The sequence below is a fragment of the Pygocentrus nattereri genome, chromosome 10, assembly GCF_015220715.1.
Source record: "Pygocentrus nattereri isolate fPygNat1 chromosome 10, fPygNat1.pri, whole genome shotgun sequence".
Lineage (NCBI taxonomy): Eukaryota > Metazoa > Chordata > Actinopteri > Characiformes > Serrasalmidae > Pygocentrus > Pygocentrus nattereri.
In genome coordinates, this window is record NC_051220.1 from 12,578,607 (window position 1) to 12,604,662 (window position 26,056).

Here is a 26,056-nt window from a genome sequence, read left to right on the forward strand (position 1 = left end):
ACAGTGGCCAATTCGGGTTACAGCGCAACATTAATTAAAAATGAAATAAAAAAATTTTTTTTTTTGGACCATGGATTTGATGAGATTTTTTTAATATGGTCTGTTTACTGGTTGAATTTAACAACCCTGATCTAAAGGTATATATACACTTTAATCCCTTTGGATCGATCAGAAAAAGCCACCAAAAACAGTTCTTCAACTGTGACAAGCTTAAAATTGTAACAGTAGCATAGCCCTTTTTGGTGCCATATAGAATCATATACAACATATTCTCTATAAGTCTGAAGCATTTAAGCATGCAGATAGTTCTTTGTGTGTTAATGGTGCTACATAGAACCATTGTCTTTACTAAAGAGCCCTTAAGAGCCATCTTTTTGAGCGTAGGTGATTCTGTAGGTGACTATTAAATTGGTCAGAAGACGAGGTGAGCATCTGCTAAGTCATTGGTATGGTATCCTAGGTGGTTGCTATGGTATTCCAGGTGGCTGTTAGGGTGTTGCTATGTGGTTGCTCTGGAATATGGTGTCGCTAAGTCATTGGTGTGGCATCCTAGGTGGTTGCTAGGCCGTTGCTATGGTATTCCAGGTGGTTGCTAGGGTGTTGCTATGATATTCCAAGTGGTTGCTATGTGGTTGCTATGGCATACCAGGTGGCTGCTAGGTATGGCATTACAGGTGGTTGCTAAGGTATTCCATGAGGTTGCTAGAGTGTTGCTATGTGGTTACTCTGGAATATGGTGATGCTAAGTCGTTGCTATGGTATCCGAGGTGGTTGCTAGGGTGTTTGTAGTGATATCTTAGGTGCTTGCTTTCAGGTTTGCTAGGCTGTTGCTATGGTGTTTCAGGTGGCTGCTGTTATATCCAACACGGTTAATATGAAATCATCATTGCAGAGCAATGCAGAATTTCTAATAATGATATTAATAATAATAACAACCCACAAGAATCTGTGAACAAGACAAGGACAGGATAGGTTTGTAAAATCAATGTCTTTATTTATTGTTAAATTTGATTCTTTTAAGACATTTGAAACATTATGGTGGCATCGTAGCTGCTAGCTTCTAAAAGAGAAGATCTTTCATAACCAAAGTGCTAGAATACAGTTCAGTTTAAATGGCTTCACTCGGTAAGTAAGAATTTTTTACATTAAAAAGGATGAAAACGGGTTATCAAACCAAACGAACGCAAACTGACTATGCCAGGCCCTGCCTACAGACTGATTGACAGGTAAAGGGGAGGTAGAACGACAAACCCCCCCCCCCCCGCTACCGTGACATCACTTCCTTGTTTAAAAGTAAATCAGCAAACTACAATCTGCTTTAGTTTTACACGCTCTACTCAAACTAGATCAGATTAGCAAAGAAACGGCTAAATGGAAAAAAACTAAAAATCAACGCAGTGCACGGCAACACACAGACTCTGCTCTAAACAGGGACAAACACGATTTATCTGATGTGTAAAATAACTTTTTTTATACATGATTAACTCTGACGTCATTTTGCATGTGATTATAAACGTCCGGGAAGAAAATATTCACCAGAAACCTGAAAAAAAGGTAAAATAAAAGCCTTTTTAAAGTTTTTTTTAGCTAAAAACCACAGCAGCCTTTAAGGAAAAAAACCCTGTGAGGACATTTGACCGCTATAATGGTCAAACACACAGCCTTAGGACACACAGAGAGAGACTTTTACACAGTTTTAGCTGATATTCCTACAACGTCAGACACTTATAGTTGGACGATGAGCCAGTTTTCTAAGCAGTTACATTCAGTTCGTTCCTCCAGCAGGGGGCAGCACACTTTAAACCAGCTACACTGTTTATAGATCTTCAGAATAGAAAAGGTGTGGGACTCCTCGGCGCTGTATGTGCACAGGAGGGAAAAAAAAGTCTCTTTTTTTTATTTTATTTTGAATGCAAACTTATAAAAGAAGGTACTTAAAATAAGGTGGATTGCATGCAAAATATTAATAGTACTCTGAAATTCCCATTTTGAGAACTGCTCAAATTCGCAGAGAACTTCTTATTGTTACGGAAAGGTCCCCTGTCTGACGTTATTTTTCATGTACAAACCTACCTTCTATAATTAATAATGTTATACAAGAGCAACGTGTAAGAGTTTCATTCAAACTTTCTTAAAACGTCGAAAGCACCTCCATAATCGGAGCTTTCCCCCGAGCCTGGCGGCTGTTAGAGTTATTTTTTTACACAATGTTAAGTTATGTACAGAAAAAATTTCCTTGTGTTGTTTTTTTGTTTGTTTTCATTTTAAAACAAACACAAATAAACCACAGCGATCCTCCTCCTCCTGATGAGAAGGGGGCTAAATGAAGGAAGAAAAGCAAATAGGAAGGAACAGGAAGCGAGTAAAAAGCGTCCATGGGTGGTTTTCTGTGAAAAAAGAGCTTTTGTGCCATCTTTGGTCACAAGAAAGAGTGTGTGTTGGGTTACGGCGGTGTTGGTCTTGGTTTGGCATCCTCCAAAGCTGTAGCAAGATCCACTCCAGCACCTCTGATGCACAGAAAAAGTGAGATTTTTCCAGAAAACGCAACGCATTTTTCCAGAAAGGTGAGACTCATCCAGAAAAGGTGACACATTTTCCATAAATTTCCAGAAAAGTCAGCGCAGGAGTCTTGTAGTTTCTCCCAAAAGGTGTAAAAACGTACCCATATAGGTCCCTCCAACTCAGGAAACTGAATTTTCCAGAAGCCGCTGCTGACAGGAAGTGGATTTCGCCAGGCCCCTCCGAAACAGGAAGGGGTAAGAGTGAGACAGCGGAAGGGGCGGAGAGTGTGCTGTCATGCTCATGCGAGAGTGGGGGAGGGGATGGTCCGTGTCCCAGAACACCATGCGTCTGAGCGTGGGAAAGCTGTCTAAGCTGCATTTCTAGTAAGCTGCATTTCTCCGAATAGTTCCCTTCCTGCGAGTTCGTCTCTGCTGGCCCTGCCATCTGGAGACGGACGAGAAACAAACTGCAAAACCTGGAGCCTAACAACAGAAACAGAAAATCACTAACAAAAACAGCAATACTGTCACAGGCAAAAGAATCACAGTCTGTTGACGCCCTCTAGTGGCACCAAGGAAAGAATTAAAGCATAATGAAACATTAATAATGATAATAATAATGAATAAAATAACACTGTTATGAACAGTAGTTCATTAGAACTAAAGTTGTTTTGTAGGTCTTTCTAATAAAGTGGCCAGTGAGTGTTAGAACAGTACAAGTGTTATAAGTGTTTAATAAAGTCGCCAGTTAGTGGAGGTACAGGTGTTTCTAATAAAGTGGCCAGTGAGTGGAGGTAAAAGTGTTTCTAATAAAGTGGCCTGTGAGTGGAACTGCAAAGTAGGTGTTTATAATAGGGTGGAACAGCAAATGGAAGTACCTTGGTTACCCGCTAATGCTGAGCTGCATCTAAGAGTGAAACTTCTTCTCTGAAGATCTTCTCTCGTCCTTTCTCCTCACCTTCGAAGCATCTCCCTGTTCACACAAATACAGGGAGAAATAAAAAAATTAAGTGATCATAAGCAAATACACAGAAACGTGAGAGCATGAAACGTCTGCAAATCAGGAGAAGAATCATTAGCAGAATTAGAAACAGATCAGTAAAAGCTCTTTAGTCTCATGGTCTTGAGCTCAGAGCAGGTGGAACAGAAGCAGCAGCAGTGAAGAACAACATCTGATCTGACTGGAGTGAAATTTGAATGAACAGTTTTAGAAGGTCATCACATAGTCACAGTGATCTACAGCATTTCAGATATAGATGAGTCTGTGAATGAATAAAGGAATGAATGAAATAATTTCAGTGAAACAATTGAATTTAGAGATGTTCAACTGTCTGAATTTCCCAGCAGTTCCAGAATTCCTTTCTCTTCTCTTTCAGATGATTCCTCTGTTTTCTGACTATGTATTGTTTCTGTTTAGTCACTCCCACATGTCACTCCCCCTCCGACAGCGCTGACCTCAGGATGAGGGAGACACCGGGAGAGACCCACCCTTATCATCCTGATCCTCCGGAGTTGGAGCATCCACCCGCCGGATCACCTTCCGGATCACCTGTTTAGGGATATAAATGTCAAGGGTGATGATGGATGGAAATTGTGCTTTTGTGTTTGAACTAGTGAAAGAGAAAATAGGAGATGGGTGTTGGAAACAGAAAAGGAAAGTAAAGGAAAGGAGGGGAAAAGAAAGAAAAGGGGGGGGGGGGAAGGGAAAGAAAGGGAAGGAAAAGGAGAGGAGAGGAAAGGAAATGAAGAGAAAGGGAGAGGAGGGAAGGGAACAGGATTGGGAAAGGAAAGGAAAAGAAAGGAAAGGAGGGGGAAAGGAAAAGGAGATGGAAAGAGAAAGGAAATGAACAGATTGGTGGAGACAAACAAGATGGTGTCATCAGACTGAGAGGCAAAGTGCAAAGCGAGAGGAAAGTGAATGAATGAATGATGGTATTTTTACTTTTCTGGTGATGATGTTTCCTTCCTCATCAGTGAACTGTTCCTCTGAAACAGTCTCTCCCGGAATGTTCCGAGCCTCCTCACCCTACAGCAACAAACACTTTAACTCACATACACACTTACACAATCCTCACTGCACCACACCAACCCTGCAAGCATGAATTAGGCCAGCCAGTGCAGTGTGGGTAATCTGGACCTACGGTGGATTTGCAGAGCCTCAGGGAAAACAGTGGCTGGTTTTAGTTCAAATCAGGAAAAGGTTAAAACACTCCAAAGCACAAAATTCACACATACAGTTGAGTGAGTTGAGTAAATGGTCAGAAAGTGCAAAAACCCACAAACCAAGCACCTGCTGTGGCACCACAACCTAAGGCCAAAACCAAGAAAGACCATTGGGACCGCTGGAGCCAAAACCAGTCTGGATCGAGACCCAAAATTAATACAGATCTAAATCCAATACAGGATGCAGAACCAAAACCAGCCTGGATCCAGATCCAACACCAGCCTAGACCCAAATTCAACCCCAGTTGGAACTAGATCCTACACTAATTAAGATATTGATCAAATTAAGTCTGGACCCAATATTTGTCTGGGTATGGATCCAAAACTAGCCTGGATCTGGACCAGAAATCAACCTGGATCCAAACCTGGCATGAATCTGGATCCAATACTAGCCTAAAGCTGAACTACACTAGCCTGGATCTGGGCCCAATACTACTCTGGGTCTGGATCCAAAAATGGCCTGGATCTGGATAGCCTAAATCTGGACCCAACACTAGCATGGATCTGGACCCAAACTAGCCAGGATCTGGACCCAACTATTATTTCTCACCCAGATATGGCACCAGATACAAACCCAATAGCAGTCCAGATTCAGACTTGAACCCCACCCAGATCTTGACTCAACTAAAGTTCTGGGGTCTGGATCCAACTCCAGGCTAGATTTGAATTTAACCCCAGTCTAGATATGGATCTGACATAGATCCAGGATCAGGGCCAGGTTTCATGTCCTGGAAGCTTCCATTCATTACTGGCAATTTGAAGTGGCCGGGTTTGGATCTGGAACCATCCCCAGGTCATTGTTCCACTCCAAGTATGTACCTTCAGGACGAGGCGTCTGCGGAACACTCGCGTGGTGACGGTGCGTTCCTCGTCTGAGCCAGACTCTGTAGCTGTACGCTGCTAATGAATGTATTTACAACACACAGCTCTTAAAGAATGTGTGTATTAGTGTGTGGGTTGTTCCAGCTTTTCATAATAAAGTAGAAGAACTCTAAATGATAAAATTAAATTTAAAGAGGACAAAATATTAGCTCTAATAAACAGTTTGCATTCGTGTTCCCTACATCAAATGTACTTTATTAGCCAAAACATGTCCGATGTCTTGTTCTGTTTTGTACTGGAGCTACAAGGCCAATGTAGTTACACACATCTATAACATCTATAAAAATGGACAACATGACTATTTTTATAAATAACACTAGCCACGTTTACATGCAGCCTAATAATCCATTAATAATCCGACTAATAGCTCGGAATACAATTTCTATCCGATTGAACGAGGTGGGTAAACCTCTAAATAATCGGTGAAATAGAAGAATAATAACCGTGTATATATGTGCAGCGCCAGAATCCGATTACACTCCAATCGGAATGTGTGAGTATGTTCTGCGCATGTGCGTCGCATCATAGCGAGAGGTTTATAATGTTCAACATGGCGGAGTAGAAACTGGTGGTGGGACGGACGTCCAGCTTATGTGTCTCAGAGTACGATGTCTTCCTCTCGGCGCTTCCTTTATAAGTAAATGTGAATGACGTCTGACATCAGTGTAAAGCGATTAAAAACACAAGCGCCCCAACTAGAAACTCATCTCAAGCTGACTGGACATCACGTGATGTTCGCTGTCATGGTAACGTTTACTCTAAGCGCTACTCCACGCATGCGCATTGGATTTTTTGCATTGGATTACTTGTAGAGAGCATGTAAACGAAGATTTTCCATCAGACAGTTGAATAGAGTGAGCATATAAACTATACGCAAAAATCTTTGCATGTAAACATAGCCACTGTCATACAGTGTAAGATTATTTAACAGTCCAATACAGTTTGAGGCAAGTGTGATGGTTTAGGCGTACAGTCAGCACCATGTTAGTTATTTTGCTATTTTTGTTAGCTACATTAGCCTTGTAGTTCAAGTGCTAAATAAGCAATGTTTAGATGCCATGTGTTAGCTATTAAGCTACATACAGCATAAGGGGGAATTTGTTTAAATTAGATTTTTTTTTGTCAAAGTACGCTCTTAAAAACCCAAATTATTTCATGACTGAACGTTGATAAGGATCAGTTCTTAACCTATGGTGGTATTATGCCGTAATGATCTGACATAATTACATAATTCCATAATAGTACTGGTTATAATCTCACCTTGACTTTGTGTTCAACTAGCAGTGTTCCTTCCTCTCGCCCTGATCCGTTGGCTGAAACCTGTGACGCTGTGCTGCGGGGCGGGGTTTCAGAATGCTCGCCGTTCTGACGGGGTTTCCCAGAATCCCCTCTGGATGATGATGTCACAGAGTCACTGGAGTTTTCCTGACTAAAGGTAAAAAATGATTAAGCTTGGTTACCTAAGAACAATGTGACCAACGTTTTTCCTCAGGTCTGAACAATAACACAATAATAACTAGAAAGGGAAAGTTTGTGAATGAACTTTAAATTGGCTTGAAAAAGCCAGCTAATTGCGTTAAAACCTTAAAATTGTTGTCAAAATGTTACTAACATGTTGCTAAGCAGATGCTGCAGTATCCAAGGTGGATGGTAGGTGCATTGGTAGATGCTATCGTAAATGAAGTTCCACCTTAAATTCTGTGTCACCCTAAATATAGTGCTCTGTTAATTGAAGTTCCACCTTAAATTCTCTGCCACTTTAATTTTAGGGCTACCTTAAAGAGAGTTCCACCATTAATTTTGTTAATTGTTTATTGATCTTCCACCTTAAATTTTGTGCCACTTTAATTTCAGTGCATCCTTAAAAGCAGTTCCCCTTTGAATTCATTATTGGTGCTGATACTGCTGAGCATTAGGCTGTATGAATGTGAGTGTGTGTATACTGTGTGTGAGTGTGTATGTGTGACATAATTTGTGACAGTTTATTCGAATGTCTCCAACATTCTGCCCATTTGCTTGCTATGGGAAAAAATATCGTCATTGAATGATAATTTTACGAAAACCGTACATCAGATCGCTTAGAAAAGCACAAGGGGGAATAGAACTTACAAGCCTGCAAAGTTTTGTGGTTAGCTCAAAAACTGTGGGAGAAGTAGCATTTCGTTTTTGAGTATAGAATAATAAGAAGCCTATGAAGAACAGTAAGTTGGCTTTTTCAAACCAACTTAATTAACAGTTTTTTATTTAGATAAAACATGTTTGAAGCAATTTCACTAAATTGATTACACTGTTCTTTTCATCAGTCCAATGTTAGAAGCAATGGCGTAAACTCAAAACAAATGTTTTTCACTACGTGGTCCTGTGTGGACTCTCTAGACAGGGATAAAGATGTTAACACATAACAGCACAAACCAGCAGGTCAGAGTTATCTAGTTAGCTATTTCAGTTAGCAGAGTTAGCTAGCCATTTTAGTTAGCAGAGTTAGCTATTTTCAGTAAGCAGAGTTAGAGTTAGATATTATTAGTTAGAGCATTTAACTGTAGCTATTTCTAATTAGCAGAGTAAGCTAGCGTTAGCTATTTTCAGTTAGCAGAGTTAGCTAGCTATTTTAGTTAGCAGAGTTAGCTAGCTATTTTAGTTAGCAGAGTTAGCTATTTTCAGTAAGCAGAGTTAGAGTTAGATATTATTAGTTCGAGCATTTAACTGTAGCTATTTCTAATTAGCAGAGTAAGTTAGCGGTAGCTATTTTCAGTTAGCAGAGTTAGCTAGAATGAACTTTTTTTTAGTTAGCAGAGTTAGGTAACATCAGCTATTTTCAGTTTCCAAAGTTAGTTAGAGTTAGCTAATTTAGTTAGAGTTAGATAGGGTAAGCTATTTTCAGTTGGCAGAGTTGCTTAGCATTAGCTATTTTAGTTAGTAGAGGTAGCTAGAATTGGCTATTTTCAGTAAACAGAGTTAGCTAGGGTTAGATATTTTCAGTTAGCAAAGTTAGCTAGAATTAGCTATTTTCAGTTAGCAGAATTAGCTTTTGATTATTTAACTATTACATAAAGTATTGTTTGCTATATTCCTATATACACTTCTTATATGTTTACATATTTTATCATATATTTCCTGTCATTATAAACCTGTCATACTGTCATTATATTTGGAGCATTTAGAATCACCATGAAATGTGTTGACTTGACATTTAATTGCTAGATATTTTTGTGTACTACACCAGAATAGGTATTTCATTTTATTCATACATGAAAATACTATTCAAGATTAAAATTAGTGAGAGGAAATAAGTATAATAATTATTGAAACTATCAATCAATTGAACAATATGAAAAAATATACTGTGGTTAGGTTTTCTGTCCATACTGCCATCAGAATTATTGATTTGCAATAATGTACCATCTGTTATAGCATCATTGCTTAATTGCACCATGCAACTGCAATTATGAAATAATTAATGAATTGGTGTGTGCTGATTGGCTAGGTGCTACCTGTTGTCCTGCCTGTCGATGAGGTCAGTGCTGAGGCTCCGCCCCTGAGCGAGCGGTTCTGCGTTGCCACTGGGGTTCTCACCGATCCAGCCTGTGGAGAGTGAACACACCTCTAACTCCACCCCTCCACCATCCCTCGTTCCCTCTCCCTCTTTCCCTCTCTCCTCCTCTCTCTCTCTGCTGCTGCCCGGGGCCAGCAGGTGGTGCTGTCGCTCCTGCCCTCTCTCCTCCTCCTCCCTCATCACCTCCGCCCATGGTCGGGGGGAGGGGCCACCCTCACCACCACCTTTGTTCTCACCCTGGACTGGAACTTCAGCTTTATAATCAGTGGACGATGGTGACGATGACGATGAGGATGAAGATGATGATGATGGTGGTGGATCCTCACTCTCCTCTTTTCTCTGCTTTGTTTTTTCGCTCTGTTCAAGAGACTCCATCCCTCTCTCTCTCTCCTCGCTCTGCCTCTCCTCGCTCTCCCTCTGCGCTGCTGGTGGAGCTTCTTCCTTGGAGAGAGTGGAGGCAGTGAGAGTGGACTGTGCCGGAACAGCAGGTGTCTGATGTTCTGGAGGTGAGAGTGGGACCTCACAGAGCTCTATGGGGTCCTGCAAGTGTGTGTGGGGGTCAGCAGTGCGCCATGTGTGTGTGTTAGGGTCAGCTGTGGTGTGTGTGTATGTGTGAGGGCTTAGTGCGAGGTCACTGGGCCTGGACGGAGTCACACTGGGGCTGTGTGCTGCTGCCGCCCCCTCAGTGAAGTGCTGTTGCCCCCAGGAAGGGCAGTAGGCGGGGGGCAGATCAGGGTCAAACTGAAGGGGCAGCTGGGTGGGGGGGGCAGAGGGGGGGGCAGAACCCTGCAGTTCAGCCAGGATGGACAGATAACCTGCAGGACACATACACACGAGTGGACACGGTGACACTGAACACAAGAAATCAGCACACGGGCACTGAGCTGCACAATACTGAACCCTCTGAAGGGGAATTTTTCAAAATTCCTGCATAATTATTTGGTCAAGATGTCAAGGGGAAGAACCCTCAAAGAATCCTAATTTTTAGTGCAGGGGTCGCAACCCAACTGTTAAGAAGAGCCATTTTGTCCTTCCAATAGAAATCAAACCACCTTGGGAGCCACAACAGTTTTATGCCTAGAACATGTGCTGATGTTCTAGTATAGACTAAAAAAATAAATAAATGAAAACACAGACTTTCTTTGCTGTGCTTTAAGCTTTAGCTCAGCTACAGCCACTTTTCTCACATCTCTGGCAGGAAACTTTCCAGTAAAAGTAGAACAGATTCTTGTAAAACGTCTTTCAACATTCAACTTTTACAAGGCTGAAGCTTCTCATTTACCAGCTTCTTGCTTGAATGTTTCCGTTCCACCTTAAATAAATATAACTGCTGCACCATTTAAGGTGGAACGGGAAAATTTTATTGAGAAACTGATTTCAGCCTCGCAACTTTTTAGAGTTTGGCAGTTTCTTGTTGCAGATTAAACGTATCAGGAAACCAGCCGGAGTGATTATAAACACAAATAAGTCATCTCTAAATGATCAACATTTGTCTTAAATCTTTGTTTTTGTCTTTTCGTTAGCTACTAGCTAGGCAAGACTGTTGTCTATGGTGTTGTGCTATGGTGACCAGCAGTCTGTGCTTATCTTATTAGCAGTGAAATAGCAATTCTACATTAACTCCAGAGTTTAAGACCACTTACTGTTAAAACTGCATTGAACGATCAGCAGAGCTTTATTTCACTGCAAAGGATGATAAATTGATTTTTACCTAAAAATCTTAAAAACTAATTCTGCTGTGGAGCTGCATGTTGCCGACCCCTGGTGTAGTGTAAAGCCTTTCCAGAAGAGTAGAGGCTGTTACTGCATTATTACTATTATTACCCTTCATCTTAGAAGGAACACTAGACTCTTCTGGACATACATGTTTATGGGTTCAATATGAGATGTTCTATAATTATGATATGAAGCAATACAATCACAGTCCTGGTGTTTTGTCCATGTTGTGCAGCTCAAACACACAAACACACACACGCAAACACTGAATGACAGGTAGACAAAATGAATATGGAAGATGAACAAAGAGATGGAGGGATAAATGAATGGATGGATGGCTGAATGGATGGAGGGATGGATGGATGTTACTGTAGGAGCAGAATGAAGGAGGAAGGAGGAGTCCGATTTGGAGAGAGAGGGAGGCTCCTGAGAGAGGAGGATCTGCTTCTTCCTCTCAGTCTTTTTCCATCCATCGAGATAGTAACGAGGGATAGATGGAGGAGAAAGCCGCAGGAGCGAGGCGGAGGAGCAAGTTCTGGCTCAGGGCATGCGGTCAACTTAACCACATCAAACAGCAACACACACACAACTCTAACACAACCAGCACACACACCTACAGGATACCAGCATGCATTTCATTAAAGTGATAGTTCAGCAAAAATCACATTTATACAAACACACCCTAAAATGTAGTGGATCAGCCAGGACGTTTTTGGTGTCTGAATTTTATTGTTTAGTTTTAGCACTGGAGCTACGAGGCTAATGTAACTAACCAGTAATGGATGCTTATACCCACCAATTAGCACAGTGCTAACTGCATGTGTCAGAGTGTGTGGAGGTGTTCAGTATCTCTAATAGTCTTGATTATGTGGTTTCTGACACTGTGTGACTCACTGTGATCTATCCATCTATCTATCTATCTATCTATCTATCTATCTATCTATCTATCTATCTATCTATTTATCTATCTATTTTATGATATAATACAATTTTATGCTATAAAATGTCAGAAATATGCTGGACTATAATCAAACATCATCTGGCAGCTCCAATGTTAAAGCTCAAGAAATAATCCACAGACACTAAATACGTCTCAACTGACTGAATACATTTGGGGTGGCTGGAGGGTGGGTGTGGGCTGTTGGGGTGGATTAGATTTTAAGATAGACTACTCTCTTTTTTAATCTCTGTAGCTTTTGTCCATAAAGAAAATTATATTATCATTACAGTAGCTGCACACTTACAGTCTTTAATTCTACACTTATAAGCACTATAATACGTTTCATTTCATACAAAGTGTCTTCATTCGATTAATCAGGGCATTAACGACATTAAGGACAGTGACAGTTCCTGTGAAGAGTGAGTTACAGTAAAGTTCAGACTTCCTCACTGACGGAGTGGAAGCATCATGCACACGCTGCTTCACCCTGCACGACTGTACACATGCATGTTCATATCCAGACCCATGCATACAGGGGAGGGGGGTGGGAGGGAGGGGGGACGGAGAGGGCAACAATATCACACAGTGTAAAGGGTGTTTTAAACAAACAGTAAAACAGGGCTGATGTGTTCAGGGCCTTCAAACACAACTCCTGTTCTTCAGGTTCAGAATGCAGTCTGTTAGGCCTGGACAGTAAATGTATTATTATTATAATTAATATTGAAATAATGATAAGGATACATATATTTCTCTTATGATTTTTTTATTTTGAGGCTAAAGATACAGTTTGATTTTGTTCTACACAGCAGAGTTAGCTACTTTCAGTTAGCAGAGTTACCTAGCATTAACTATTTTCAGCTAGCAGAGTTAGCTAGCATTAGGTATTCCTAGCTATCACAGTTAGCTAAAGTTAGCTATGTCCACTTAGCAGATTTTGCTAGCGTTAGCTCCTTTCAGTTAGCAGAGTTGCAGATTAGCTGTTTTCAATTAAAAAGTAAGCTAACCCAAGCTGTTTTATGAGCAGAGTTAGCATTTTAGTCCTGAAAATATGGAGAGTAAAAAAGGCTGTGAGTTTGAAGAAAATGTCCAAATTTCTTAATTCAATTTCGATTCTACACAGCAGAGATAGCTAGCATTAGCTATTTTCAATAAGCAGAGATAGCTAGCAGTAATTCTTTTCAGTTAGCAGAGTTAGCTAACTTTAGCTATATTCAGTTAGCAGAGTCTGCTAGCATCAGCTACTTTCAGGTAGCACAGTAGGCTAGCATAAGCTGTTTTCAGTGTTGAAATTATAGAAAGCAAAATTAGGGTCAGTGAGTTTGAGGAACATGTCTTAATTTTTTCACTCAAATATTTTCTTACGGATTCAAACTGCTGTTCAGACAAACTATACTGGGAAACATAAGTATCAGCACTGAATGGATAAATATACTGTGATTAGGTTTTGTGAGTATCGCTCAGTGCTTTCAGTATTTATTTAAGCGATGCTCTTCTGGAAAAGCAGCAGATTCTGAACATAAGAGGCAGGTAAAAACCAAGACAGAAAAATCTCACAGTAATCACAGCGATTACACAGTAGGCCCTTCCATCCAGGAACATGTGACGCCTCCAGAAGCCCAGAGGAGGATTAACGAAAAGGAAAAATGAGGGATAGGTGTGAGGGTGGGGGGGAGGGGATCAGCTAGATGGGTCTAAACTTTACCATCCGCTTTCTCCTGGTACACAGCGCTATCATCTGCAAAACTTCTGGTGCCTGAAATGTTACCATAATCAAATATGGGCCCTTCCAGAAGAGTCACAATATCCATCCGGTTCACTTTGGTCAGCCCTGCAGTCAGCGCATCCGCTGGAGAAACAGGCCACAGTGTTAGAGGCATTATGGTGAGTAAATTCAATACAAAACTCACATCTCTGTAAATATCAACAGCTTTTTGATGTTTTAAGGGCCCAAATCCTACAACAGGCTGCTTTATTTTATATATATGTGACAAATGCAAATAAGCTCCATTCACACTTATACGTTAACTGTGAATGAGCATGGCAAAACTGCTGCAGGCTGAATGGGTGGGGCTAAACTGCTATAAACTGAATGGGCAGGGCTAATCTGCTATAAGATGAATGGGCAGGACTAAACTGCTACAGGCTGAATAGAGAAACTTTTAGAAAAGACTCACTGGTGGCGTTCTTCCCGTCTCTGCTCACCCACTTCTTCAGCAGCATGAAGCTCTGGGCGGTGAGGGAGTTGGGGTTCTCTGTGCGGATGTGATTGATCTCATCCACCGAGAAATTCATCTCTCGAGCCAGCTCTGCAATCGCATCATAAACACAAATAAACAACACTGCAGACTGCAGCACAAAACAGCACAGCACTACTGAGCACACTGCACCAGGTCTGTGTGTATAAAAATAGTCACTTATGAAGGAAAAAATGTGTTAGAAACTATCAATTTATAGTAATCATCAAAGGTTTAATGTATTTGTGAAGATGTGAAATAGCCATCACACATTATTGATTCCCTTTGATTATGATGATTATGATTCCCTTTTAATATATTTGAATTTCATTGGACAGTTAATAACATCAGAACTAATATGGACATTAGATCTACCAACAAATCTCTACAGGTGGTCAACCAGAACAGTGTAAAGATACAAATAATGGAAATTATATAAGATCCACCAAAAGCCTATACTAGCTATGCAATGCACTTAAACATTAAGAACGACTTTTATTGGAAAATATCAGCACAAATTTATGAGTTCAAATGACTGGAATCAATGTTTTCTATAACATAGATTAATTTCAGATACATTTATAAAAAAATAACATCAAGAAGTTTTAATAAAATTAATATCCAGAATTTATCATATTTCAGTGGTGGAGATCAAATCTTAAGACAGATAACTTCGCAAAATATGAATGCAAATTGCTCATTATGGTATATTATTTATCATTTAAATCACCTCTTGTTCACATAATTATTGAAACATTCATATCAAATATCTAAAATACCTTTTGGTGATTAGTTTATATTTGTCATATTTAAATCCACATGAGTTATTAGTGCATACAACATTATATAAATCGCTAATATCGCAAGTGATTCCAAATTTTGAACTAAGCATACAAAGAAGAATGCAGTACTTTGCTGCAGTGTAACAGCACATTTAGCCAGAAGGAGGCAGTGCAACATCAAAGTCTTAATATTCTACAACATTCACATTGATATCTAACCACTAACCATCTCCTAAACCATAAAAAAACCTTAAAACGTTACAAAATCTAGAAACAAATAAATCGCCCAAATGAAAAAAGGGCACAATATCCCATCTTAAATAATTTACTTCCAAATATTTGGACTGTTTTTGAGGACAGATTATTAAAAAGTGCACTCCGGCTGTAAAAAAAAAGCGCTTTAATGAAAAATATAGTGATTTTCTGGATGTTCAAAGCTGGTCTGCTTAAAGTGAGCTATAACTGTCACTACCGAAACATGATAAAGTTTCAGTGGTGTTATGACAGTGTAGTGACATTTACTTTAATAAAATACAAAATAATTATGGTCTAGGTTCACTCAATGCAAAAAGATTTTAGCCTATAATCAGGAAGTCAGGAAGTCAGAAATATGTTTTAACTTTGAATTTGATCCAAATTGATCCAAATATAAGCATGACAAGTCTAACCTGTCCAGCTGAGTCCCAGATGATCGGCCACAATGGCCATGCGAAGGTCCGTCCTCTCACAAGGGGTTTGCGGACCTGGGAAACACAAAACACCAGACAAACGAACTATTAGCATTGATCAGTCAAAATCACAAACCATTCAAAGCCATAGAAACACAAGTGGCTGCATCCTTTTCTGGCCAAACATTGCTGTTTGATTAAGGGCATATGGGTGATCAGAGCTCCGTTATTCCAAACTAGTGGACGTGTATGTGGAGGATCATACTGCAAAACGTACCAGACACGCTGAGAGAGGCAAGAAAAGGAACAGCACACACACAAGATGACGAACTGCTGTGTCTAAAAACACATGGTGCTCTGAATGCTTCTGTGAATAGAAATTCTACAGAAACTATGCAGGCAATCATCGTGACTCTACTAAAGTATACATTAAAAGAAACAAAATGTAACAAAGGGTCTGCTTTTTTTCAGACATTAAAAGGAGGGTGACTCTTCTGATGATGAAAAGAGGCATGCAGGCATCCTGTACAATCCCAGTAACACAGTTCACTGACGGTGAAAAATAGACACTGAGACCGCAGTTTCCTGCTAGCGGCTCTTGCACAGACAGACTGTCCAGTGGCCCCTCCCTCCCTAACATGCTACACCGACTGTCAAAGGTGGGGGAGAGAGAGAGAAGAGGGGATCCGACAAGGACAGGTACAGTAACACTCACACAGTACAGAGATGGGAGAAGAATGACAGAGAATGACAGCTACTGTTCACGCCACAGGCAATCCAGTCAGTCAATCACAACGGCTCATGCAACTAAGGATCAAGTAAAGTTTTCAATAAAGTTTTACAAACTAGGCTTGATCTCCGCGACGGGGGGCGCCCCGCGAGCACCTGCGCCCTTATTGCCCTCCTTCCCTCCTCCTGTCCGCCTAGTCCTCCTCCTCTCACTGCCCGCGGACCTCGTGACCTTTGACCTTGAGGGTGTGACCCCTCGGGAGGAGCCGGCAGAGAGGGAGGGCTGGGACTGGGAGGGGTCCGATAGGGAGGTGCTTCGTGACGTGCTGCTGTCCTCCTCCGACTGCTCTGCCTGCGTCTGTTTCTCCTCGTCTGAAAGGCGATCCGCCACTTTTGCTGCTCCCCCGCTAATGCTCTGAAAGAACTTGATCGACTGCCTACATAGCTCACTTAGGTTGGCTCGGTCTGCCTCACTAACTGAACAGTTGCTCAAAGCCACCCCTGATGACCTATCTCTGGTTGGCTGCTGGGGGGAAACTACCTGCCTGACGATTCTCTCTGCCTCCCCAAGCTTCCCTGACCTGCACCCTGCAGTAGAAGAACTGATAGAACCATTCCTTTTGACATCTTTGACTGGAATTCTAGATCTGGGCTCTAGTGTGCTAGACGCAGGGTCCACTTTCCTAGCCTCAGGTTTGACAGCTTGCCTAGGTTTCTGCTTTCCTGAGCTTTGGTTGTTAAAGGTGAACCCTGCAGCCTTGACTGGGAGTCTAGACCTGGGCTGACCTTTGATGTCTATCTCTTTCTGAGAGTCTGCTTTCCCCTGATGACTCTGAGTACTGGAGCTGTCCTCTGCTGTCTCAGTGGAAACCCTACAGAACTGGGCTTCTATCCTGCTGGCTTTCTGGAGAGTGGGTTCAGAGGATGACTGGAGGTTGAACACTACACTACCACACTGGATGTAGTTAGCCTGGACACTGGAGGGCTCTAGGTTATTGTTGTTATTGCAGTTCTCTGAGGGGAAATCTTTCCTTTCAGTTGAAGCTGAATCAGAGGTTCTACTAACAAACTGACCTTCATTTGTGTGGGTTTCCAAGCTAACATACTCTGGCACCTGACTCACTGAGGCATCTGCTTTAAATTCACTCAGTTCAGCTGAACCAGAGTCTTTCTTTATGGTTATGGAGGCAGCGATTCCCATCTTTATAGGGGTGCGCAATTTAGAGTCGACCTTGGAGGCCGTGACAGTGCAAGAGGAGGCAGTTTCGCCTACAGTGTCAGTGCATGGAGGTGCATCCATGCAGCCAGTGCCGACCTGAGCTGGGCTGCCTCTGGATGGTGTAATGTCTGTGGTGGCCTCTACCTTCCCCATTACAGTTCTCTCCCCTGCCTTTGTTTGGGAGGCACCTACCCCCGCACTTCTGCCCCCTTTGCCCTTGTCCCCTGACATCCCATCTGCGGTATGCTCACCAATCTGGAAAAATTGAAGCCTCTCCTCAACAAAGTCCCGCTTGCTCATGTCAATAGCGCCACTGCGGGTCATCTCAAACATCTTGCCCTCGTGGAAGGGGAAGGGGTTGGGCTCGCTAGTTGGGGTGCTCTCATCAGTTGGTGTTCGAGCCGGAGTGGTGTCTGGTGTGGTAGCCTGTGACTTGTCATCCACTGACAAACCAAAAGGCTTTGGATCTTCATCTTTGCCTTTAGTGTCAAATACTCCGTCCTCTGCTCCTTTGCTGGACCATGGGTCAAAATCCAAGCCTTTGGTGGCAACTGTTTTGAATGTTGTATTCATTTCCTCCTCAAGTTTGCAGCTAAAGTCTGCAAACCCTTGTCTGTCAGGGTGTCTTCCCTCCAAGGAGTAGATCTTTTCTCGATCTTTAGAACTGTCTGATTTTTTGCTTGATGAGTTGCTTTTTGATTTTGCTTTTTCTCCAGTATCCTCATTAGGAGTGCTTTCCTCTTCAATCACTTCCAGCTTGCTCTGGCTGAAGGATCGATCACCTGGTTTTCCATCGTTTGACAGGCTGGAGGTTTTGGGATCACTCAACCCATCATCCTCATCCTGCAGATCATAACCATCAAGAGAGTCTATCTCTGTAGCATCGGTGTCATGGGAAAACTCTGCAGTTGTAGCTATAGAGCAGTCAGTGATTGACTGGTCATTGCCGTTCTGCTCAAAGTCCACATCATCTCCTTTGATGACACCATTCACACTTGACTCTTTGAGGTGAGAACCATTTCTCTCTGGCTTTCGAGGCCTCACACGTTTTTCACCTTCCTCTGCCATTTTGAAGGTGTACTTTTTGAGAGGAATGGGTTGAAAGACAGACTCATCGTCACTGGAATCAGAGTTGTCAGCTCCAGGAGGAAGAGGAGAAGGTGGCTGGACTCGGATCACAGGATCTGCAAGGAGGTGCCTATCATGCTCCTCTTGGAGATTTACCTCCATCATCTCTGTTTCTGCCTCAGACGATGGGCATGACACTTTCTTTTCATGGTCAGACTGTTCAGTCTCTAGTGGTGGAGGTGGAGGAAACTCAATGTAAGCTACCCGTTTGTCTTTTGTTCTTTTCCCAGGTGATTCATGCTTCCCTTTTGGAGACTCTGGTGGAGTGGCAGGTTTGGCTTTTTCTGCTGGTAGTTCCCTGAAGATGAAAGTCTTGGGTTGCTCCTCTTCCTCTGACTCTTCTGGTATTGGGCTGGGCATGCTAGTTATGGAGCCAATTACAGATTCTGGCGCTCTGGAATTGAAGTCATAGCTAACCTCATCAGAGCTGGGTGTTTCAGGAGTGACAGGGCTTCTTCCAGAACTGTCCATGAAAGTCACCTGCTCTAGTGTGTCGTCCTCTGGGCTGCCCTGAGGTGAACACTGCTGTTTCTGTTTGACTGTGTAGAATGCACCCCTCGTCTCATGTACTGTTCGACTTTCATGGCTAACTACTTTTTTGTAGGTGCTAAGTTGCCCAGTGGCTGTCTCCTTCTCGTACTGCTTGTCTACATGAATGCTGACATAAACTGGCAGAGGCTTGATGTCTGCAGTCACACTAGGATTCACTCTCTCAATAAATTCGATTTGGTCGCTACCGACACCATTGCAGACTATGGTAGAATTTCCTACTGACAACACATCACTAGATGATTTGTTTGCATCAGAACTACAATGGTGCTCACTTCTATCTAACGTTGGTATGTGGGACCCTACTCCATCAGATTTAACAGATGAATCTAGCTTTAAAGTACTACTTTGGTGATGGTCTATAAAACTAGATGAAACCCTAATAGGAATTTGTGATTCCGAGTTTTTTTTTTGAGAACCACTGTATTTCTCAGTGCTACTGGGGTCTTCTCGAATCACTAGCTCTGTATATATGATCTTTTTGGTTGCTTCCCCTTTAGTGGAATTTCGATTCTCTTCACTATCAACCATAGCATCTTGAACTAGGGTGTGAGACATTTTTGACTTTGGCGCTTTATGGTGTCCATTGCCATGACTTTCCCAAGTTTTGAAAATCTTCCGATCTTTATCTACATCTTGCTCTTTGCTATGAACACTTTTTTGATGTTTTGGACTGGTGTTATCTGACACATTTCTATTTCTATCAGCAAGTGCTTGGGCTCTCCTGACATTATAACTTTGCCCACTCTCACTTTCTAGAACTTTCTTTGGGCTATGTTCAGCTTTGGAAGAGTCTGATGATTTTGGGAGATTCCCCCCAGCAAAAACTTGATAAATGGGCAATTTACTTTCCTGTAGCTTTCTTACTGGGGATCCAGAATTTTGATCCCACTGGGGACCCTTATCTTGCTTTTGAGCCTCTGCTTCAAATTTCATTCTAACTGAACTAACCTTGGATGTTGAGGGCTGGTGGTATTTAGAAGACTCGCTTGCACTACTTGCTGATGAGCAGTCACCTTGTTTTCCATTGTCATCATTATATAGAAGCAAAGCACGTCTTTCTGGGCTGCTAGGAAGGCTGGCACACTTCCGGTCATGAGCACCATACTTGTCTCTGAACCTGTCTCTGCTCCACTCTTCTCCACTCCCTCCATTCCTAAACACTGATCTCTCAGGGCTGCTGCAGGTAGAACTAGGTCCAGATCTAGTCTCTCGAGCATCTGGCCTACGATGCTTCTTCTCAGGGGAGTGGAGCTCATCGTTCAATTTCTCTGTTTTATCACGGAAAAACTGTGACACTTCACTAAGTTTCTCCTCTGCTTCTTTGACAGTTCTGTCTACTCTGTCCTCGTATATCATTTTGTCTCTATTTTTATTCTGTCTGTCTTCAGATGCTCTTGTCCAAAATGACTTTTTAGGACTACCAGAATCAGAAGCATACTGCAGCAAAGTTAGCTTGTCATAGTTTTCACTGTCCTTTGAGGCTGTGCCTTGCTTGTCAGGTTTGAGCATGAATTCTCTCATTGAGCCACCATGTGTTCCTTCTTCATAGTAACGAGATCGATCGATCACGGATTCATCCGAGTCAGAATGAGAAGAGTCAAATTTCTCAGAGAAGAGCATTTTCTCTGCAAATTTGTATGACTCTCCCCTCGTATCTGCCGATTCTTCCTCATGGTATTCCACTGAGTGCTGACTAAGTAGTTTCAGAGTTTTGTACGAGTCATCACCCATTAGCTGGGCAGAGCTATCATCCTCCTGAAAAACAGGCGTGTTCAATCTGGAGGAGTCCAAATAGCAGGGCAGGGATTCCTCAGGCTCTTGCTCTTCCTGCTGTTCAATTTCCTCTTTGTTTTGAAGCTCCTTCATTCCACTACTGCTTTGGTAAATGTACATTTCTTTCTCAGGGTGATTTTTGGTTTGCCTAATGATGACCTCTGTTGGTTCGGTCTTATTTCCTTTCTCAATGTGAACCTCAATGATGCGCTCCACTTTGGGCATTGAGTCTCTATCCAGAGGCCTCTGAGATTGGTCCACTCCCTCAATGCTGCCTTTGTGCTCAAACAAGCCAGTTATCTCTCTGGATGGATCTCGGCCTGATTGAAAGGCTTTCATGATGTCTCTTACAGACATAGTCTCCTCAAGTCTCTCTGATGTAACCTCTTTACTCGGTGGTTTGTGATACACCATGCGTGTAGTGGTTGTAATATGAGTCTCCTCTTTGAGCCGCATGCCTTTGCCAACCATATCTTCCTCTGGATTTGTTCTGGCTTGGTAGGCTTTCACTCTCTCCTTGATTGAGCCACCAGGTGATCTAGGTTCTGTGTCAACGCATCGGGCTGGAGGTTTTGCCATCCTAACCTCCTCCATTACAGGCTCCTTGGAGTCCTCTGGAGGCTCGTAGCTCCGTATAACATGTACAACCTCAGTCCGTGTTTCAGTGATGACTGGAGGGATGTCCTGGAATAGCGCTTTGGGCCCCAAACCTTCAGCACTCTGAGGCGCTGAAGGAGTCCTCTCACTCCGAGTCTCAAACCCACTGTCTGACAGTGGACTTTTATCTTGGTCATGAGAGATGTCATCTGGGGAGTCAAGAACCACATCTGTTCCAAACAATGTATCTGCTAGCTTACAAAGCTCTTTCTCTGAGGGGGATGCATGCATGTTTGAGGGGGGCATTTTGAGCTTGTGCTCTTGAACTGCAATGGCAGGTTTTAAGACACGCTTCTGTTTCTCCTCTCCCTCTCTCCTCACTTCCTCTCTTGTCTGTTTTGCTTCTACAATTTTTGACAGGGAGCTTGTGCCAATGTCATTGGTTAGGTACTCTACTACTTTTGCTAAGTTAAAGTCTCTGTCAGGAATGTTTTTTATTTTTGATTGAGGCGCCACCGTCTCATACCGAGGGGGGCACCTCCATCCATTTTGCTGGAGGTCATCAATATCATCCTCTAGATCTTCTTCAACCTTGCTGTTTTTGATGTTTGCTTTACTCTCCCTCAGAACATCCTTGGTTAGTATCTCACTAACTTTGACCAAGTCTTGTTTGACTTTCTCTACAATCCTGTATGGTTCCTCATCTTCCATCTTATGCTCTTTAGGAGAGTCAGAGTGGAAGTTTTTGGAGACAGAACTTGTGTCAGTTTGCAAAATGGCTGACATTCGGATTAGATCCTCCTTCATTTCAGCAACATCCTTCAGTATCTCTTGACTGTTGGACAGCGGGGATGGGGAGGTGGACTTGAGGGCTGCAGGGGACATGAACAGAGGCGTTTTCACTGGAGACAGAGTTTTGGCAAAGGAAGACTGTGTTTGGGCATTGGCCTCTGGGGGCATGGTCCTTCTGGGGGACAAAAGAGCTGCTGTTGATTTGGATATATCTGGAAGCTTTTTGAACTGGTGTTCTGGCAAAACATTTATGACTGAGTAAACAGGCACTGTGATTGTGCTGCAAGTAACGGAGGTGGTGGAGTTCGGAGGCGATCTAAGGGAGGCATAAATGGAGCTGGAACCTGAAGACCGGATGGACTGATAGGAAGAAGATGGAGAGGACGACATAGACTTGAGTGTGCCGTAGCCTGCAGAGCAGGAGTTTAGTGTCTTCTCCACTTCATCGAAGGCAGCATTTACACTGGTGGTGGCAGCGTTGGTTGTAGCCTGTATCCTCTCCTGTAGGGTGCCAGACATGAGTGAATTGGGGGAGGAGGAGCGGTACTTAGTGGGTGAAACTGTCCCATTGATCAAGGCTGCTGCACTGGAGCTGGAGTTGGTTTTAAGTGGTGAGGAAAGGGAACTGAGGAATCCCCTGTGGGAGCTGGAAGAATCAGTTGTTCGGATTGAGGAGAGGCCTGGGACAGTTTTAATGGGGGAACCGGTTGATGGAGCATTTGAGGTTACGACAGATTTATAGGGTAAACTGGAGTTATACATGTTCAGAGAGGACTTGGGTGAAGCAGGCGGGGTCATAGCGATGGAGGATCTCTCTAGAAGTGAACCCCCAGCAGGAACTGGCGAGGTTCTGGCAGAAAGGGCTGCCAGGCCTTTTACAGAGACAGAGTCAGGAGTGTTCTTCCCTGGGGATGAAAGGAAGGTTGGGGAAGCCTGGACTGGATACTGGGCTTGCTGCACAACTGTCTTTATCGGAGACGAGATGGTTCTGTAGGAGCGTATTGGTGACGCAACGTCACTGGCAGATTTGATGGAGGATGCAGGTGAGCCTCCGATGACTGATCTGATGGGGGAGGCAGAGTTTACAGACCACACGGATCTCAGTGGGGAGGCAGAGGGGGTGTTGGAGGAGGAGCTGGAGAGGGAGCCAAAACCAGACTTGGCCTGTCCGGTGGCACTGACAGGCGGACTGGTTGCCCAAGCCTGGTAGGAGCGTGTCGTAAAGACAGGCTTGTAAGCGTAGCCAGAAGGCTGCGACGTGGTTTTCGGAGTGGAGTTCTGGCCTCTTTCGGCTGTTTCTAACATAAGCAAATTAACAAACGTAACATAAAAATGAACAGAAATTGTTAAAAGAGAGAAAACAGAGAGACAAGAAAGAAGTTTAGTCAGAAAGGTTAGTCAAGGTGTGCCAGCAAAAAGCAAAGGTTGGAAACTGTTGATATAGATCATCACTGGAAATAATGAAAGCACTTTGACAAGTTGATGGTGACAAAAAGTGAAAATAAAAATTCCTGGAAAATAACGAATGTAAACTAACAAAAAGAAAACCACAAATGCACAGCTGTGAAATGTAGGCAGACTGTACAAAACTCTTACGTATAAACATAAATTAATTATAACAAAATGTTAGAAAGGGATTTGTCAGCAAGAAAAGACGCAAATATATAATAATGACAATGACAATAAAATAGCCAAAGTGTTTTTATTCAACATAAAAAGTGTAAAATGTAAAATAATACAATGCAAAACTGATGCATGAAACATGCAAAACAGAAATAACTGAATACTGAGCAGAATGAGAAGGAATTATATGAAATACAACAGAAAAACTCCAGAAAATATGGTGACAGAACAGAGGCAAAAAATGTTTTTCATTATATGATCTGAATTGAAGGCTTCATTTTTATCCCCAATTCTTATTCACCAAACCCCATTACAGACTTAATACAACACCTTAACTATACTGCAAACTAGCTGAAGAAATGGAGAAGAAAGTTTGAAACTCACTGGACGCAGGGTCGGTCAGATAGCTGTAGCGCTTTCGTAATGCAAATGAAGCAAAGGTATGACGTCGATCTTTGTTGTCATTCTGTAATAACAGGAAAAGAAAAAGGCTATAAGAGAACAGACTGACTCTGAACTGAAGTTATTCTGTTAACTGCTCTATGTATTTGCATTTATCTACTTCATCACTAAATGTTTAATTCAACAAATTTACAAAAAAATAAAAAGAATAGTCTGTTTCACACTACACATTTTTCACTGTTATTCCGTTGTTGAATCTAGCTCTCAGATACTCAGAGGTTTTATAGTAAAAATTTATTGGAATATCGATCTGGGATTTCCACTATAAAGGAAGCTCAGCTATACCTGGAACTTCATATATTTCACTGGAAATTTGATCTGGCAGTTTGCATCACATGTATTTTTGTGGTCTTGAGATCTGTGTGATGGTTACAATCAGAAATGTGGAATCATCTGGTGGGCCCCAAAGACCATGTTGAGAACCAGTGTAGTGACAGAACACTATACAGTACTGTGCAAAAGAGACCACTCCTTTATTTATTTAATTTATCACGAAATTACAAGTACAAAATTCTTTTTTGGGCATCAGGAAAAAATCTGAAAACATTTGACAGAAAATTACACAACAACTAAATTTAACATAAGAAGTTTCAGTGTTTCATGTGCCCCACTTTCAGTTTCTCAAAAAAATCTTTTATTCCCATCTGAGTGCATCAAGTCTGTCATTTTTACTCATGTGTAAAGTAAAGACTGCGATGCCTTCTACCTTCCATAAAATGGGAAACCTGGCTAAAATAAAGCTGATATGTCCCGTCCTCAAATTAACAGCTCAGTACAAATGAGAGTTAAAATGTTAGATTTTACACTGTTATGTTGTCTGTTGGCTTTGAGTTCCTAAGCCAATGACCAGTGCGTTCACTTAAGTAGGACATATGGTTAGGGTGAACTGTTTAGTAGATAAATTAAATGCTTTAGCATGTTTTGTACATTTTTCTGGAGTGAAGGTGGAACGTAAATTGAGTAGCCACTTCCAACTCTGTCATTTATACTGAGATTTCTAATCCCATACGTATGGTGATAAACATTGCCCATGAAAAATGAATCCTGTCCCAGTAGTGCTTTAGAAGTTGGTTTTGCATCCAAATAATCCCAAACACATTCAATAATGTTCAGGGCTGGACTCTGGGATAGTCAGTCCATTGTTCTGTGAACACCAGCAGCTTCATTGTTTGATCTGTTCTTATTGCCTTTCCCTTCCTCATGCACGTGGACTATTTTTGGGTCTAAGGTCATTTTCTCAATTTCTTCATATCTTCTTAAACTCTCCTTTAAAGGCTCTTCATGTAAAATGACACTCTCTCAAAAAATTCTCAAAAATCTACATCACTACTTTCCAAAACCCCTGCAGCAACTTCAGCAGCTGTAAACTCTCTGCACGCCATTTCACACGTGTCTCAGATGTAGACTGAATGAAGAATGAAGGGTTTCTGGCATGATGGGTCAGTCTTTAGTGATTTCCTGAGTGTCCATTGGTCAGTGTCACACAGAATGTAGATGGACACACAAATCCACAGATGACATGCATTTCAGGCCTTCTTCATAGGCTCATAACTCCTGCCGTGAGTCATGTATGATCTTGTGATAACAGAATGAAAAGGGCGACTTTCCAGATTCAGGAAGTGTTTGAACTGGATTTCTGTGCTGGATCAACCCGAAGATACAGGTACAGATACAGAAACATT

At 42.1% G+C, this 26,056-nt stretch overlaps 1 protein-coding gene across 8 annotated transcripts in view; it reads right to left on the reverse strand.

Annotated features, from left to right (window-relative positions):
• Positions 1–969: 969 nt before the first annotated feature.
• The window catches only part of ank3a (ankyrin 3a), a 122,781-nt gene continuing 97,694 nt past the window's right edge, over positions 970–26,056 (reverse strand). For 4 of the 8 annotated variants that reach the window (XM_037542141.1, XM_037542147.1, XM_037542146.1 and 1 more), the window contains 12 exons: positions 24,297–24,378; positions 16,346–23,587; positions 15,500–15,574; positions 13,990–14,121; positions 13,518–13,661; positions 9,098–9,188; positions 6,867–7,035; positions 5,544–5,624; positions 4,444–4,527; positions 3,990–4,050; positions 3,380–3,474; positions 970–2,984 (listed from right to left, as the gene is read on the reverse strand). In XM_037542141.1, coding sequence (XP_037398038.1) covers positions 3,392–3,474; positions 3,990–4,050; positions 4,444–4,527; positions 5,544–5,624; positions 6,867–7,035; positions 9,098–9,188; positions 13,518–13,661; positions 13,990–14,121; positions 15,500–15,574; positions 16,346–23,587; positions 24,297–24,378 — 8,244 coding nt within the window. In that variant the 3' untranslated portion in view covers positions 970–2,984; positions 3,380–3,391. Of the gene's footprint in view, positions 2,985–3,379; positions 3,475–3,989; positions 4,051–4,443; positions 4,528–5,543; positions 5,625–6,866; positions 7,036–9,097; positions 9,189–13,517; positions 13,662–13,989; positions 14,122–15,499; positions 15,575–16,341; positions 23,588–24,296; positions 24,379–26,056 lie in introns of those variants that run through there. The other 4 variants (XM_037542142.1, XM_037542144.1, XM_037542143.1 and 1 more) reach the window with 4 other exon arrangements.